Genomic DNA, 17,576 nt, shown 5'->3' with positions numbered 1-17,576 from the left:
TTCCAAAATGTTGTAAGTGATCCATACTGTGAGAAGGTGTGGGTGGCTGCAATGTAGATGAAATTCTCATAGTACAGCTTGTTGTATTCTCGGAAGAAGTTCATGTCAGCTGTGACCTCTGAAGATCCGGCTCCCTTCACGGTGAGAGTCAGGTATGGCGGCAGTGTTGGTTCGTCACAGGCATAGTCCAGTTCTGACTCTGCCTTCACCTCAGTGTGCAGCTTGATGTCAACAACACCATGCTGCCAGAATTGGATAGGAACCTGAAGAGATTGGAAGAAAGTCATTATTTGTACCATATTTTCCAGATTATAAGTACTCTATAAGTCTCATTAGGTGTCTTAGGTGACACATTAACAATCATTAGAGCTACACAATAGCATAAAGAACATACCTTGGAGGCTAAATTAACATAACAAAGCCAGCAAGTCCAACAAGCAAGTTACCAGTAAGCAAGTTCACCAAGCTCCCAATCTCATTCCACATCACTGAATCCATGTTGCAGGCCTAGAGCACCTCACCAACGTATCCCCTGCTCCTAAACTACACATGGAGACCTCTTAAGGCAGAGGTCTCAAACACGCGGCCCGGACACTAGTTTGAGGCCCTCGCCTTGATATGAAAGTTTAATGTTAGTGCGGCCCGCGCAAGTTTGATATGGATGCTGTATGGTATCATGCACCCAGAAAAAAATATTACGTTTGATTAATGTTCATGTTAAAGGTTAAATAACTGTTGATAGTTATCCTCCCTATCCGTGTGGAAGTGGTAAGTTTTTGACTTTTTAAGTTTAAAGGAAATAACTTTTAGGTCGCTAGCTCTCTAGTTTGCGAGTTAGCATGTGTCTCAAGACCCTGCAGTTGCGTAATATGTTGTAAATAAAAAGAGTATAAATGTGACTATAGTCGTGTTTTGTCATGTCTACAGGGCTCTAATAATGCTTTGTTCATTTTAATCTGAAAAAAATAATTTGTCTACCCACCAACTATATGTGGTTTCTTAATTTTTAATAATTTGCTGTTTTATTATTATTATATTTATTTATTACTGATTGATTGATTTTCTTTATTCTTGATCTTATTTTGTGTATAAAAATAAAAAGTAAGATATTTGAGAACAGTGGAATGTTTTATCAGAGCTTTTCTTGAAGAAAATCGGAACCAAAGCAAAGTTTCATTTTTCTGTTTTTAATAAATGCGTTTTTTGGGTTTTTTTTTTTGGAAAACCTGATGCTGCCCAGCCTCGCCCAGACCCTAACTCCAGTGGCCCCAAGGTAAATTGAGTTTGAGACCCCTGTCTTAAGGGTATTAAAGCAGCCGCATACCTCAGAGATGTTGTGGATACGGAAAGGTGGGGGCAGTTGATCAGTGTCAGTGAAGGAGATCTGGTAGGTGGCTCCCTTAATGGTGACCTCCGTACGAAGAAAGAAGCAATTTCCCATGGTGTCCCTTTTAAAACCAATTCATGTGTGGACATCAAACAAAAGAACCAAATAGAGTTTCCAGTATTATGACGGTCAACATTCCATTGTTATAATAGTTATAATAGATATCAATTTCGCACCTCATGTTGACATGGAAAGACTTTGGTTTGTTTACTTCAAACCCTCCTGACCAGGTGCATGTCGGGGAGTCCATGAGGCGCACGCACAATAGCTGATCATAGTCATTTCGGGGCCAGTGGAAGACCACGCTGGAGCCTGGCAGGGTGGAGATGTAACCCTCTGGGTTGGCTGTACCCTAAAATTAAGTACAAATAATCTATTTAGTATGTAGCTCAAGTTTAAAAAAAATAAGGTGCTTTAAGCCGCATGTCATTCACATCATTATGAAAGACAACAAAAACACAACAAAACAGGTCATTGCCTACCTTTCCCCGAGCGAACTCTCGCTGAGCAAAGGCAAGTTTGTGTGAGGAGCTGTTATCCAGCAAGTAGCGAGGGGCAAAGGTCACAATGTGAGTGTCTCGGTAGCGTCCCTTTCCATTCCGCACACTGATACCTGTTTTTGGTGAGACAGTTAATCCATTCAGTGCTGGTGCTTATTTATCGTATTTCTTGAATATTTGTGCCAGTTAAATTCATTTGTTGAGGATTTTGTAGAAATAATAATAATAATAATAATAATACATTTTATTTGTATAGCGCTTTTCAAAATACTCAAAGACACTTTACAGAAGAATGAAGTTGAATAAAGCAAGTAAACAGAATAGAAGACACACCAAAATACAACATTCATTGGTTAATACACAGTTGTATTAACCTACATGTACCTAAAGTACATGAGTAAAAGCGGGGCGGGGCACAGCAGTCACATATAAAAAGTTAGACATTAAAAACATATTTAAAGAGGAAATGTTTGCAGTGGTTGGCATTTAACTACATTTGCTTCAGAATTACTGGACAAAAGATGCATTGCTCTGAATTTGGGGATTTCATATATTTAGGAAAGTGTTACTAATTAGTACAAGAGAGAAAAAAAAACATGAACTTGCCAATGTTGTAGATGAGGCCAGGCCTGTTACCGTGCTGGATAACCTTCACTGCCCTGACTCCACTTCCTCCATCAAGGGAGAAACCTTGGCACCACCCTGGAACGCCATCTGGATGGATGCCCTTTCCAACCCGCATCGTACACCTGCGTTTTACAAAAGAAAGGTAACAATTTTCCAAGATTTGAGAGATGAGCTTTTAGCTTTGAATTTGGGCGCTCTGTTTCTGATAGAAACTTACATGGCAGGTTGTTCCTTGTCAGTGTAGCAGAAGAGCAATGGACTGAGGCTTCGGGCTAGTTCATGCTCATCAAACTGACCCGCTGCATCTACTTTGCCATTGTCTTGTCTGAAAATCAGTGGAAGGCCTGAAAATATATAATAATTTTAACAAATGAGAAAGTTTGCTTGATTTTCATATAGAATTTTATTAATGAAAAGTTGAACCTGTCTTGTTGATAAGCCAGTAAGGGGCAGAAATCAGAATCTTCAGCGCCCCTTGTGCCCGTAGAATGATGCGAATGGTGAGGCAAAGAAGACGCTTGTTGGTGTCGTATAGTCTCATTCGTACTACATAATTTTGAGTTCCTGGAGGAATGAGCAACTCTTTGCACACAGGGAAGTTCTCCAAAAGAACACCTGAAAAGACAAACATATGAGTAAAAAGGGAATATATCGGCCAATGACTTTGTTCTGTTGCCTCTCTGACCTAGCTCCATGTTCTGTGATGTGTCCACAGAATGAAGCACAGCTTCTTTTCCTGGTTTCAGTGAACCTTTGTTGGAAGTTCCCTTCACGTAGTAGTTGAGGTCACAGGGTAGCAGGTTGGCCAGCACAACAGTTGGCAGTAGAAAAATGGTGTGGCCTGGCTGTCGATAGATCTGATTTGTGTTACCTGAAACCCTTTTGGCAGGTCGCTGATCAGGGTAGTTCTCTTTTTTTATCACCACGCAAAACCTATAAAAACGCATCAAAATTAGATTAGGGAGATTTACCAAGAAAATGTGGCTGATTAATTCTACCTGAAGTTACGCTTGAGGTTGTCATCAAAGTCCGCCGACTGGCAATCTCTCTTGCTACTGCTGATTTCTCCAGGTCGCTCCACGCTAGTCCAGTGGATGGGAACTTTACAAAAAAACAAGCCCAGGCCCTTGGGTCTGGCTTGTAACCGCCATGACGTTAGGTGTAGTGGAACTGCCAAGCCCTGGTTGGGCAAAATGGGAGGCAACACCACTGGTTCTGTTGACATAAGGATACAGTTGGTGTTTAACATATTTTGAGCTTTTGTAAACTACAGAAAGTAATTGGGGGGAAAATCATGAAGTGGTGCAGTGCCGTACTGTCAGGGGCAGAGGGGCTGTCAAGTCTGATCTCCATGGGGACATCTAACTGATTCTTCAGAATGAGGGCAGATCGCACTGTTATAACCTTTCTGGCACTTCCCTCCATGGTGATGGAGAAGACCACTCGGACCGGAGGCAGCGCTGAGAACTGAGAAAAAGTTATCATGCAAATGTTAACACGCGTGTTGCCAATGACTCAGATTTAGTGTTCCACAAACTAAGCATTCAATTTTTTTTACTGTCAACTGTACAGGTGGTCCTTGGATTACAGTGTTTTGGAATTTCGGGGTCACATCCTCCAAATTAATTAAAAACTAAATTTTAGTCCAATTTACATCACAGTGTAGTATCGCAACTACCTAACCCACGGACCACCTGGACACAAACCTTTAAGTTAATATTTACAGTACTACCTCAGAATTTCAGAATTTGCTCAAGCATACCAAGTTGTATTGAAATACCAAAAAATAATTCAACAGTACAGAAGTAAAGTGATGATGTTGCCAATGACACATCTCTGTGTGGAGTTTGCATGTTCTCCTCGTGCATGCGTGGGTTTTCTCCGGGTACTCCGGTTTCCTCCCACATTCCAAAAACATGCTAGGTTAATTGGCGACTCCAAATTGTCCATAGGTATGAATGTGAGTGTGAATGGTTGTTTGTCTATATGTGCCCTGTGATTGGCTGGCGACCAGTCCAGGGTGTACCCCGAAAACAGCTGGTATAGGCTCCAGCACCCCTGCGACCCTCGTGAGGAAAAAGCGGTAGAAAATGAATGAATGAATAAAGGCTCACATCCTCCAAATTAATTAAAAACTAAATTTTAGTCCAATTTACATCACAGTGTAGTAACGCAAACTACCTAACCCACGAACCACCTGGACACAAACCTTTAAGTTCATATTTACAGTACTACCTCAGAATTTCAGAATTTGCTCAAGCATACCAAGTTGTATTGAAATACCTAAAAATAATTCAACAATATAGAAGCAAAGTGATGTGTGTATAATTCTTACAATGCACTTACATAGACATGTGGGTGGATTATGTTGGTCCTGCTGATTGGACTGCCGACCTGTTGTAATTTAAAGAAAAAAACAAACCATTATGAGGCATTTTTTTCAAAATGGAATGTCATTTTTTTAGGTTAGAATGTTCGCTTACAATGTTGGATGCATTGTTTCTGTCCGGAGCCGCATAACGGAAGAAAATCCCAACTTTGTCCACAGATACTGGCTTCACTTGCTCCCATCCACACACTCGTACAAGCAGCTGATGGAGCTTCAACTCATGAGTGTGCCTGGAGGAGGAACACATATTGTAACACAATTGCATCATTTATGCTGAAATAGCCGTGATACTGTTTAAATGCCGTTGAGAGTTGTACCTATGGCGAAGTTTCTCCCGTGCTTCAAATTCAAATGGAATCTCCTCCCCAGGAGACACCTCTCGCCACTGGCTGACATTGTGGCTATCATCATTACCAGGACCGTGGAGGTCTCCAATGGAGTCTGCACTACTGCTGTGGGAAAGTGCCACCCTGAAAGGAAAAAAAAAGGTGATACAAGTGATTAGGATCTTTTGATAGCATGTCTTATATAGGCTTGAAATCACCTGATTATTGAGTTCTGTATTAATGTATTTCTTGCTAGTTCTATTATTATACTACTCTATCCTATGTAGTCGTCAGCAAAGTAAGATTCAATATTAATAAACTGAATATTTTCATAGCGCCGAACACAAAAAGCCAATATAATTTCTACCATGATTAGAGCCTCGTAGACACAAAATAACACCCCAATAGTCATTTCACACTCCTATTCTTTGTTTACATCACATTGCACAGTCTAGACCAGGGGTGCTCATTAAGTCGATCGCGAGCTACCGGTCGATCGCGGAGGTGGTACTGGTCGATCGCTGGTCGATCGCGGCGTGACATTACAAAAATATCATCCCAGCATCAATGCCGTCACTTGATTGATATACAGGGCAGCCATTCAGATGACAACTGAATGTTGCCCTTCGGGCGACCAATCAAATCAAACAACGTCTCTAAGTGCAGCAGAACTTACGATGTCAGCCTATCATCCATCCCCGTTACTTGATTGACATACAGGACAACCAATCAGAAGACAACTGAATTTTGACCTTTAGGTCACCGCTCATGCGTAAACAACGATGCAAAGTGCTAAGCTAGTCGGCGAATTGCGAGATTTTAAAGCCCTCGCTAAAGTTTATGGTCACTAAAATGAGTGAAGGAGCTGGACCAAGTAAAAAGGCAAAAACTGGACCAAGTAAAAAGGCAAAAAACATATCACTTCCATACGGATATGGACTATTATACGGATATTGTGATACGGATATTATCCATGACTGATAAACATTTGGAAGTGTGCTTGAGGCTGGCTATCAGCAGCTACTGTCCGGACTATGCATCCCTGGCTGGTTCAATTCAGTGCAAGTCATCAAAGTAAACTCAGGTAAATACAAAAAATGTTAATAGTTAATTATGTGTGTTTTGCAATATTGGCTCATTTGGTTATGTAAGGTACATCAACATACATTGTACGTACAAATAATCCTCAATACATTTGAAAATAAATAGATGTTTTGCATTTTTGTAGTGGGTAGATCATTTTGACTCGGTCATTTTAAAAGTAGCTCGCATGCTGAAAAAGTGTGAGCACCCCTGGTCTAGACGATCACTGCAGGGACATAACACACGGCCGCAATGGAATGAGGGGAGCGATATTTGAACAGCGAGGGATGAGCGAGGGATGACCGTACTTTGAATGGCAATAGTTCTACTAACCTTGTTGGAGTTGTAGTCAGAGTGGCAAACCACATGGTGCATCCTGTATGGTTGCGTAGAGCATATGGAACAAATGGCTGCCTCTTCTTGGAAAGTTTAACATCTCCTAGAAATAGAAATGGTAATTATTTCAGTAAACTGTATTACCCAGCAGTACAAAATATCAAGTGCCCTTGGTGGAAAACAATTCCAAGATACAATGACAAATTTGAAATGGAGTGTGCTGCAAGAAATGATGTGGAAATGATCAGTATACTATGAGGTGTACCTCTGGAGTCTGGAATTTGCTGATCAAAACTGTTCAAGCTGGCTGTGCTCCGAGTTCTAAGATGAGAGAGGGGAGCACCTGAGAGAGAATGGAATAGAAGTTAACATTAACAGAGAGAAATGTAGCACACATAAAGTGTTTTTTCAGGTTTTTGTCAACATTTCCGCACAGTTCATACAGGTTCATTTCTCAATGATGATTCAAATGAACTTTACATGTACATTCATTACATAACATATCAGTGAATGGGTCTCTTTCTAGACTCACTCTGTCCAAAGCAGGGCGGGTCAACCGAGGAACCTATCCAGGACAAGGTGGGCGAAGACTGATCTGTCTGTTCGTCCTTGTTACAGTAGTCTGCTATCCAAGAAGTCTTGGTTGTGTTGTACTGTTCTGTATGAACCACATAATACATCAAAACACGTTCAACATTGTTCAGTAACTCGAAGGGACTGTGCATGTGTGTTGGAAGGCCGTGTTTTTACTCACCTAACAGGACAGAAGTGATGTTGACATCAAGTCGCTGCTTGGCTCTTACACTCATCTTGAGACGTGGAGGATGGAGTCTGCCAGCCGCTTGCTGTTGCCAGGACAGGAAGCATGGCCAGGGCTCGATAAAGGGCTCCCAGCCTGTCACATACATGCACAATGTCAACAAAACATATGAGAAAACATAAAAGATATACAAAAATGACATCAGCAGTTGTTTATGTCGATTGTTAATGCCAACAATGTATAACGATGCACTGTACACTACACTACACGATTATTAAATGTGGATTAACAATAATTTCCAAGCCAAACAATATTGTTTCCTTCACTTTTCTTCCATAAATTCCGGACTCTATGATAACCCCCTCCCCCACCCCAAAACTATTTGAACCCTGCATCTTATGAATGGCTAAATGAACTACAGTTACCATGATTCTTGGAGTACGCTTCCAGGAAGTAGTGTATTGGACTAGTGTAGTGGATGCATGTGGTTCTCATTTTGAAGTCTTATACAGCCATCGTGTTCTGGACTGACAAATCTTAAGTATGTTTGATCAAGTGCAGAGTTACTACAGCTTTTGTTTGGACTCCTTGGACCACGGCAGCTATAGTGATGGATTTTTCCGCCTTAAAACATTCATTCATTTTCTAGCCATAAAACATATACAGGATAATAATTGTACAAATATATAGTTGGCTACTTTGTGTTTTTCTCTTATTGGAACAATGTCACAAAAAAAACCCTCTGTAAAACGAGCCCATGCGGACGTCCTTATAAATGCAATTTTAAATGTAGAACAACAGTGTAAATATGTCTGAAAAATTGCAAATATACATCAGGACCCCTTTAGTAAAGGATAGTAAAGATCCAATCTTATTACCTGCTAGTTCTCTGTTGTAGTAGTCTCCTGAAAGAGTAAAGCTGGCGTTGCCCTCCTGGGTGGAACCAATACGCTGCAACACATTTAACCCTGAAATAACACACATAATCTCATTGAGACAGAGCCTTTAACTCTTAAGGTTAATAATATGCTATTTTTAACCATACAGTATGTACTGTAGATAACTGAATAATGTTACGGTTATATCTTGATAAGACTTACTAGAGAAGGTGAGCTCAGCAAGCGGTATGTCACAGTCCAGACAATCATCAATGAAACAGATGCAGATGCTCTCTGCCTTCACTTCTATCCCTGACAGAGCAGCTGCCTGACTGGAAGAACCAGAGTCAGTGCTGGATTTGGACCGGCCTGCAATGTTCTCTGCATTTTCAAGCAACCATGTGGCAGCCTGATCCAGATGACCTACAAGACAAAATATGCTTAAGCTTAGTAACAAGTGGACTTTGACTGACCAAAAGCTATATTAGGGACCATCAATTCACCTTTACAGAGGATGAGGGCCTTTTTACAGTCTTCTTTGCTGAACCCAAGATCCTGCAAATGAATTAGCTGGCCCTCTATGGAAGCAAAAATCAGTTAAGCAACACTACACAAAATATATAAACTATATAACTATAAAGTATGCATATACTGTATCAACCTATAAAATACATATCATAGCTACATATTTTTAAACAAAATAGAAATGAAAAATATTCTTAAAAATAACCAAAACAGTCAAACTGTATAGATAACATTTACATACCTATATGGGCAAGACCTTTTCTCTTAGAGCGTTTGGGTGCATCCGCTGGCACAGTGTGAGCTGAAGTGACAACATCAGAGTCAGAGGCTGCTGGAGCATTTACAGCAGGGATGGATTTAGCGATGGCCAAGAAGAGCTGAATGTCATTGTAAGATAGACGGATGTCCAAAACGGGAAACTGGATCTGCAAAAAAATCATAAACAAAATGTAATGCGGCATAAAACCCAAGTTGTATAACTGGTAAATCTCTGAATAACACACAATATATTCAACACGCAATTACACAGGCAGGCCTTTGGTTGGCTACAATAAAAGGCCACTCCAAAATGAGCAATATTCGTATACAAATTCCTGACCTCCAGCAGTGGTGGGATGTCCTCCACACTGAAGGCGTCTAGTAGACCTGAGCTGCTTTGGTAAGTGGGGCTGCCACACAGTTCCACCTGAACATTGACTGGATCAACGATGGACAGTGCTGTCTCCTGCTCACTGCCAAGACGGCACGAGAACACCTAGGGTAGGACAATGGTTCAGAATTAAAGCTAAGCAATACACAATACTAAAATAAATAGGAATATAAATATGAATATTCTTGCACTTGGGTGCAACTTCAGCTCCAAAAAACAGTTATACCATTTACAAAGACAGCTATCTGCGTGGTTTGAATTTTACAGCTTCACTCATGTTTTTAAAAATATATTAATAAATCATCCTGTTTTGTTGATGAATACTAGTATAGAAAGATATGTCACCTCTATGCCAGCAAGGCTTCCAGAGAAAGGTCTGTCCAACAGACGAGGCTTGTAGGTGAGGACAGTAGTGCCTTTAAGAATGATGGCGTTGGTATCCAGGCATCTTGAGTCTTCTACTATGACAAACTCCGTGCCTGAAGACAGAACGAAAAAAAAAGACTGAACAACAAGAGCGTACCGTGTTCCACCAAAGGCCTGATACTGAAAAATCTAAGGATATGCAGAGATAATTTGATATTATCAAATGTAAGTTGCATCCATTTATCATCTGTAATTATTTTGCATTGTTTCTGCATGTAAAAGTACAATTATTCTGTAAGAAAAAATATTTTTGTTAATATCTTTGGGGGGGCGGTCGAGTGGTTAGCGCGCAGACCTCACAGCTAGGAGACCAGGGTTCAATTCCACCCTCAGCCATCTCTGTGTGGAGTTTGCATGTTCTCCCCGTGCATGCATGGGTTTTCTCCGGGTACTCCGGTTTCCTCCCACATTCCAAAAACATGCTAGGTTAATTGGCGACTCCAAATTGTCCATAGGTATGAATGTGAGTGTGAATGGTTGTTTGTCTATATGTGCCCTGTGATTGGATGGCGACCAGTCCAGGGTGTACCCCGCCCCTTGCCCGAAGACAGCTGGGATAGGCTCCAGCACCCCCGCGACCCTCGTGAGGAAGAAGTGGTAGAAAATGAATGAATGAATATCTTTGGGTGTCTGGAACAGATTCCTTTGATTTACATTATTTCCTAAGGGAAAATTTACCTTGGTTTTCATCATTTTGGAACAAATTATTGATGAAAACAGAGGTTGGTTGTTTACTGACAAAGATTATTATTAGTTTTAGTCAAGTAGTACTTACAGTACATCAAACTTAAAATCTCCCTTTTAGTTCCATGTTTGAAAGTCTGACCTGTAACATTGACTTTGACCTCTAGGCAGCGGTTGAGGGTAACAGGCACCGTGGACCTCTTAGTGACCACACCACTCTTGACCCTCTTAGGTATGACAGCCCCGGTGGTGATGGCAGCAGTGTTTGGTCCCAAGTCAGCGGCGTTACTTGGACACTGAACGTTCTCAGCACCACCTGATGGCTTTTTCACTGGCATTTCCAAGAATTCCTGCACGAGCCGGAGCCAGTCAAAGATGAGAAAGACCCTTAGGTTGTTCAGGACCACCGTAAAACAGGATGAGTCTCGTGTGGATCTGTTGGAGGTTGGACAAGATCTTACCAAAAAGTTCCTGTGTAAAAATAAAAATCTCCAGTTTTACCTGTAATGTAGTTCCAGTTGCAGAGAAGCCTGGTTTGTTCCAGTTTTTGAAGGCTGGAGAATGCAGTCAAATACATTGCGCCTGGTCCCGTCAGCTTCACCGGTGCTCTTGTACTCTCCAGTGCATCGAGTGTCATATGCAAGCAGCGAGTGAGAAACCAGGTTGACAGATTTGGAACCATTGGAGAAACTCTCAAAGAGCAGTTTGGATTTCATGAAGTTAAACCTGAGGCAAATAAATAAGATCAGTTAAAGACTATTCAGTACATGTAAAAGCATTATATTTTGGTGTAAACCATTATGAATGCAAACGGACTGATGACTACACTCCAGAAAATCCAGAGGAATCCACATTTTCATATTCAGTTATGAATAATTAGTGAAATTATTCATATTCACCTGCTAGCATGCACATATTGATTGCACTCAAAATGCAATTTGACTCTTAAATACGCTTATGATTGTATGCTGTATGCATTATATTACATTTTCCTGTCTGTCTGTACACAAATACATTTCCACTGTGTTAAAGAGACTTTTTATCTTTTAAAAATGTAAAAAAAAATATTTAAAAAAACAAAGAAACTGTAAAACAATGTGTTCATTTTCCTGTCTGTCTGTACACAAATACATTTTCACTGTGTTAAAGTGACTTTTTATCTTTTAAAAATGTAAAAAAAATATATTTAAAAAAACAAACTGTAAAACAATGTGTTCAGAGTCGGGCTCATACAAATATTAGAAAACACTATTTTAATTTCCTTGCATCTGTATAATTACAAATATATATTTATTCTATTGGGAGCCACCTTGCTAGTGAGCGTTTGTGTCCACTGGATTTACTGCTTTCCATGAGCTCCAGACTGACATCCATCATATTCACCAGGATGGACAAGTTGGTATAGACGTCTCCACTTAACACCGTCTGCAGAAAAACACAGTCTAGCGTTATATTTCCACATCTCTTGCCCATCTTTTTTTTCTGCATGAGAATTTGTATTAGTTCTAAACTGTGCATATTACAGTAAATATAATCGAATTAAGCTTGAGTGTGTGTTTGAGTACACTATCTTACATAGGTGCTGGGGTCCTGCAGGTTGAAGGGTCGCAGAAATTCTTCAACAGGCTCACCAAGATTGTTCTCCAGCAGCCCTCGAATCAGCTGGTAGTGCTCTGGATCCAGAGCGCACTGTACTGATGAGAGGTTGCCGTAGATAGTCATATCAGGAACCGCATGGCTCAGCTCTCTGGAAAACCCAAGGAGATTAGTTATTGATGCATTTTAATTGATGAGGAAATCCTTCCAGTGTATTTTCAAAGTCTATAACGTCATCACCCTACAGTGCATTGCAGCACCAGCAAACAGAAGAAGTAAAATACTGTCATTATTGGCAGTGTGCAATTGAAATAAAGTCTATATCACCTGTCCAGGTTTCGTTCCACTTTAAGCTGGAGGCGGCAGCACTCTTTCAGCAGGTTTCTACCCGTCCGACGAACACAGTATGACGGGAAAATAATGTCTGAAATTTCAGTGGAATTACAGCCTCTGTCGCACGAAGGGCAAGGCAGACGTTCTGCTGCAAAAATATCCATTTGCTGCAGATCCAGAGCAATGCAGTCCAAAAGACACACATGGTCTTCTATAGGGGGGAAAAGAGCAGTTTACAATTATGCACATAGAATGGAAATTAATGCAATTAACTTAACGAATCAAGTTCTTTCTTCTAACCAACTAGGGACGCTTACCTGAGGGGATCGGGTTTGCTCTGTTATGAGTTCTTTCAGGTTGTGGGCTGCCATTAGTCCACAAGTTGAGGGTGCTGGGAGGAGTTTTAGGCTGTCTTTGCTCATAAGTCCACCCTGCTGCATCTTGCGTGGACTCCTTCTTCGAGAGAAAACAACAATACAAGTTTGTTTGCTGAGGTTGTCATTCTTCAACACCATCCACAGCTTCCAAATGCATCTTTAGTTATCAGCGCAGTCTTTTCATAGTATTAGTTCTTTGGAATGTAAAGTAATAATATCAAGAACTGAAGAATGAAAAGCAGGAAAGGTTAAAAATACACACAAATGTCATGCAAGTTGCACAAAAAAAACAAAAACAAGCAATGTTGTTTGTGGGTCCCAGCACCATTTCTGCAATCAGTCCCAAATTCCATATTTGCTTCCATGCAAGTCAGTTTCTATGCTGGTAAGTCCATCATTGAAACAACAATGCAGTAAGGGTCAGCCCGTTGTTATTAGATGAAATGCTCGGACCAGTGATTGGAGAGTATGACTCACCAGAGTAGGGAAAAAGGCATGTGCCATGGTGAGTTTCTCTACCTTGTCTTGGCAGGAGAAAGTGCCACGAGCCCCAGCGGGTAAGAAGCAGTTCTCTAGCTTCAGCTGACCAAGGTTTGCTACAATGACCCTTGTTGAACTTGAGCTTTCTGGGATGATTATTACTGGGGCGCCAGCCTCGATATCCAGCAGGACCCTGGATGCCCGCTGTGGGCGGTCCCTTATCTGTAAGAAGGACATGCATACAAATTCCAATGAAATACTTCACATAATTCAACTCATAATTCTACATGTGCAAAGTGCTTATTTAATCCTACCCTCCCATCCATTTAACATCTGTTGCAGTACATTTATTCACTTCCTGATTTTATTAATATATAGAAAACAGTGTTGTAAGATAATTATTACGTTTTTCACAATGGTAATCACATATAATAATAATCAGTGTGTAACTAATAAGTGATATGCACACCTTTTCGCTCCACTCCCACAGCTACTGTATCACCTTTTGTGGTTGCTTGTTGTTTTTTTTTATTTTGAGTAAAGGTGTGACGCAAGAACCATGTCTTGTCTTTAACTTTATCACACCAAAAAAAAAAAATCTAAATGTACCATTGAAGTGTGACTGTACCATTACCCACCTTGTATATATTGCACTTCATATGTTCACTTTGACCCATGTTAGTTCTACCTAATAATAATAATAATACATTTTATTTGTATAGCGCTTTTCAAAATATTCAAAAACGCTTTACAGAAAAAATGGAGTTGAATAAAAGCAATTAAACAGAGTAAAACATACATTAAAATACAACATTCATTTGTTTATACACAGCTAAAACATGGATAAAAGCGGGGCACAGGAGTCAGGTATAAAAAGTAGACATTAAAAACAGATTTAAAGAGGGGGGGCAAGCACGGAGCGAATGGGGCAAAGAATTCCAGAGGGTGGGGGCAGCGATGGAGAAGGCTCTACACTACAATACTTACAGCTTGACCCTCCATTGCAGCCCTTTGCCTGCCAAGAACATCCTGTAACTGTGTGAAGTGTTGGATGAAGGCCACCACCTCAGCCTGGAAGCGTTGAGTATGAACATACTGCACTGAGGCCATCAGAAGACAAACTTTAATGTCATATTCTCGTTCAAGGTAAGGGTCTGGCAGCCCGTACCTGAAATTAAGCAAAAGACAAAAGGTGACCAATGCTAGCAATGCTCACTAAGTACAGTATATAAGATCTGCACAGACAGACAATCATCCATTCAGCAATTTTTTATGCCACTTTGGGTCGAGGGGGGTGTCCTATCCCAGCTGACATTGGCAGGGGGGTACACCATGGACTGGTCACCAATCAATCGTAGGGCACATATAGACAAACAACCATTCACACTCACATTCATACTTATGGACAATTATGAGTCGGCAATTAACCTAGTATGCACATGTTTGGAATGTTGGAGGAGAACATGCAAACTCCACACAGAGATTCCCAAGTGGACATTCCCCCCCGGGTCTTCCCGATATCCTGACTGTGTAGCCATCATGCGGCATTGTATAACAAAAATGTACTTACCTATGAATATTGAAAATGAGAGCCTCCCCTCCACGTGTGGTGAAGCGTTCACAGAAGAGATCACCGTGTGGAGTCAAATCACTGAGGGACAAACTTCCCAAACTGCCTGTCAATATCAGGTTGCTTTCTGAAATATATAGAACGACATGTTAATTGTGCACATTAAAATATTATTACACTATTATAGTCCAGGGGTGTTTTCATTCCATGTTTTTCCATACACACCCAGCATTTCCAGATGTGCAGATAATTTGATCACACTGGCTCTGGCGAGCTCATTGCCTTCCTTGTTTAACACAACAGACAATGAATGAACCTGTGAAGTAAAACAGACAGATTTAGCTATGAGACTTTAAACTCAGAACAGAATTGGAGCAAAAGCTAAAGGTCTGTGCTCATTACAGCAAGACTGTACTTCGACTCATCTTCACTTTACCTTGAGGTCCAGTTTGGTGTTGACAGAGTCGTTTGTGTCCTGCTCAGTGATGTCTGACTCATAGAGAGGATGTCCCGGCACATACTGAGGGGAGTTGTCGGGCACCTTCATTGCATGATTATTAGCCGTGGAGCCAATTCCAAAGAAATCAAGGATGACGACCCAGGTTTGCAACGTGATTAAAACATCCAGGCAGTTAAAGTCAATATCGATGCTTCGTCCCACACTGCCGTAACGGGTTGTGAATTCTGGGTGGCTCTGGTCTACCAGCAAGACGTTAATGTGAACTAATGACTCATCAAATTCGGCGGTCGGCTCAGGGGAGGATGCAGGATGAGTAGGGGAGGGTGGTGGAGTGCTGGGACAGTCTGGATCCTTCTTAGCTTTGCGATGACTTGCTGAAGGAGTACCGGGATGCCTCTGGTAGAGCTGGAAGACATTCTGGGCTTCTTCCATATGAGAAGGCAAAGAACGGGGCATATCTGGGTACTGGACATTGGATGCTGATGGACAGCTGTGAGATAGGTACTCCTTTGGACTGAATGTCGAAGGCTTTGGAGCTCCATGGGACACCATTAAATGTTTATGCTCAGGATTTTGCTCCAGGAGATCCTCCATGAGCAGTGAACGCAGAATTAGCTGGACTTCTAATAAATGTGGATGCTCTTTGGTGATGTCTCCCTCCAGGTCACGGAAGTGAAGACTGACTAAGCCTTGGGAGCCCTGGGTCAGGTCAGCACTGAGCTGGACCTGCAATTCTGCAACATGCAAAGTTACTTTCAACTGAGTGAACGTAGGAGAGTGAGGACTTGGCTTTTGGGACTGCAGAGGCAGAGGAGAGGGGAGCAAAGAGTGTGACAAGCTGATATATGGAGGATCCTTTGCAAAGAGTCCTCCGTGGGGGTCAGGAAAACGGTGAGGCCTGGTGGAGGATGGAGTCGGGGGTGGGGGTGTTGGTGGTTGGCTGGGCGTTACTCGTTGCTCCTCAATGAGAAATAAATTATCCAGCGTTTGGAGGACCTGTTCATACACAGCCTTGCATAGGAACACCTATAACCAGAATGTCAAATATTAATAGATTCACTGAACAGCATGTATGACAGGAATTCTCAAGTCACTGTGTTTACCATTCACCATTTTTATGTATTTTGCTTAGTTTTATGCCAGGACGTATTGTTGCCAGGGCGACAATAACGATGTACCCATGGCCCGGGGCAAGTTTAAACAAAATTCGGGCAAGTAAAAGTGCACTTTGCCATGCCATACTGCGAAGAGTTTTTTTAAAGTGCTTCTTGTTGGGTGTTGGTAAAACACGGACTGTGTAATTCCGGTGGTAATTTGCAAACCAATCCTTGCAAGTCTTGAAATGGACCAATCAGAATCGTTTATTTAGACCGCGGTCCGCAGTCCGCGTTTTACCCACACGTGTTCTTGTTCGCGATCAACCAATCAGCGATGGTTTGACTACGAAAACATCTATCATGGCGTCCCTGCCAACATGGTCTAATTCTTCAACAACTCATTTATGACTCATGTCATTTATTATTTAATAAGCACAATGTTTATTCAATCATGAATGTACTTTTATTTATCAAGGCAAAGTGCCTAGAAATCCAGATTTCCATGCAGTGTTTTCTATGTAGGAAAACAACCACAAGAAATGATAATCATTTAATCTTTATTTGAGATTCTCATGTGATGCCACAAAAATTAGATGATATCATTATGGCAGTCTTTTCATTTTACATGGGGCAAGTAGTTCTCACCTTAAGGATTCCCCATGGGCAAGTAATTTTTGTTTTTAATGTAGAGCCCTGAATGCATATAAAAATATAATTGTTCTTTATTAAATGCATTTTGTATTAATATTTTTGCATTTACATTCAGAGAAAAATCTATTCAGTTTTCATCAGACATTTTGGAAAGGACTCATGGCAAAAACCAAAGTTCCACTGTTAAACTGCATATTCTGCATAACTTAGAACAGCAGTTCTAAGTGTAAAATAGACAAAGTGATGGATTTACTTTGTTAGCGTACATACCTGAACAGGTTTGACAAACTTCCCCTCGACTCTCAGCAATCCCGTGCTCTTGCACGGCTCTTTACAACTCAAAAAGGTGAACTGAATATCTTCATCAATGGGGGACTTCTCCAGGGTGAACTGCATAGTGGTGTCTTTTAATATATGGAAGGCTGGATTGAGGGAAAAAAAA

General features: G+C 41.1%; 1 protein-coding gene across 4 annotated transcripts in view; it reads right to left on the bottom strand.

Moving 5' to 3' along the window:
* Nucleotides 1-17,576, bottom strand: part of vps13d (vacuolar protein sorting 13 homolog D) — a 35,672-nt gene that overhangs the window by 7,807 nt on the left and 10,289 nt on the right. For 3 of the 4 annotated variants that reach the window (XM_058051773.1, XM_058051771.1, XM_058051774.1), the window contains exons 21-55: nt 17,405-17,556; nt 15,363-16,412; nt 15,152-15,242; nt 14,927-15,053; nt 14,344-14,524; nt 13,354-13,578; nt 12,817-12,955; nt 12,494-12,710; nt 12,146-12,317; nt 11,880-11,995; nt 11,072-11,296; nt 10,713-11,005; nt 9,806-9,939; nt 9,410-9,565; nt 9,053-9,236; nt 8,790-8,864; nt 8,509-8,709; nt 8,287-8,376; nt 7,403-7,543; nt 7,181-7,306; nt 6,914-6,991; nt 6,646-6,751; nt 5,221-5,373; nt 4,998-5,133; nt 4,861-4,908; nt 3,831-3,981; nt 3,513-3,729; nt 3,200-3,447; nt 2,938-3,129; nt 2,732-2,858; nt 2,494-2,636; nt 1,870-2,000; nt 1,564-1,739; nt 1,325-1,448; nt 28-263 (exon numbers count right to left, since the gene is read on the bottom strand). In XM_058051773.1, coding sequence (XP_057907756.1) covers nt 28-263; nt 1,325-1,448; nt 1,564-1,739; nt 1,870-2,000; nt 2,494-2,636; nt 2,732-2,858; nt 2,938-3,129; nt 3,200-3,447; nt 3,513-3,729; nt 3,831-3,981; nt 4,861-4,908; nt 4,998-5,133; nt 5,221-5,373; nt 6,646-6,751; nt 6,914-6,991; nt 7,181-7,306; nt 7,403-7,543; nt 8,287-8,376; nt 8,509-8,709; nt 8,790-8,864; nt 9,053-9,236; nt 9,410-9,565; nt 9,806-9,939; nt 10,713-11,005; nt 11,072-11,296; nt 11,880-11,995; nt 12,146-12,317; nt 12,494-12,710; nt 12,817-12,955; nt 13,354-13,578; nt 14,344-14,524; nt 14,927-15,053; nt 15,152-15,242; nt 15,363-16,412; nt 17,405-17,556 — 6,361 coding nt within the window. The remainder of the gene's footprint in view (nt 1-27; nt 264-1,324; nt 1,449-1,563; nt 1,740-1,869; nt 2,001-2,493; nt 2,637-2,731; nt 2,859-2,937; nt 3,130-3,199; nt 3,448-3,512; nt 3,730-3,830; nt 3,982-4,860; nt 4,909-4,997; nt 5,134-5,220; nt 5,374-6,645; nt 6,752-6,913; nt 6,992-7,180; nt 7,307-7,402; nt 7,544-8,286; nt 8,377-8,508; nt 8,710-8,789; nt 8,865-9,052; nt 9,237-9,409; nt 9,566-9,805; nt 9,940-10,712; nt 11,006-11,071; nt 11,297-11,879; nt 11,996-12,145; nt 12,318-12,493; nt 12,711-12,816; nt 12,956-13,353; nt 13,579-14,343; nt 14,525-14,926; nt 15,054-15,151; nt 15,243-15,362; nt 16,413-17,404; nt 17,557-17,576) is intronic. The other variant, XM_058051772.1, reaches the window with a different exon arrangement.

The sequence above is a fragment of the Doryrhamphus excisus genome, chromosome 16 (genome assembly GCF_030265055.1).
Source record: "Doryrhamphus excisus isolate RoL2022-K1 chromosome 16, RoL_Dexc_1.0, whole genome shotgun sequence".
NCBI lineage: Eukaryota > Metazoa > Chordata > Actinopteri > Syngnathiformes > Syngnathidae > Doryrhamphus > Doryrhamphus excisus.
Note: the sequence above shows the minus strand (reverse complement) of the source record. Positions and strands in the feature narration are given on the sequence as shown.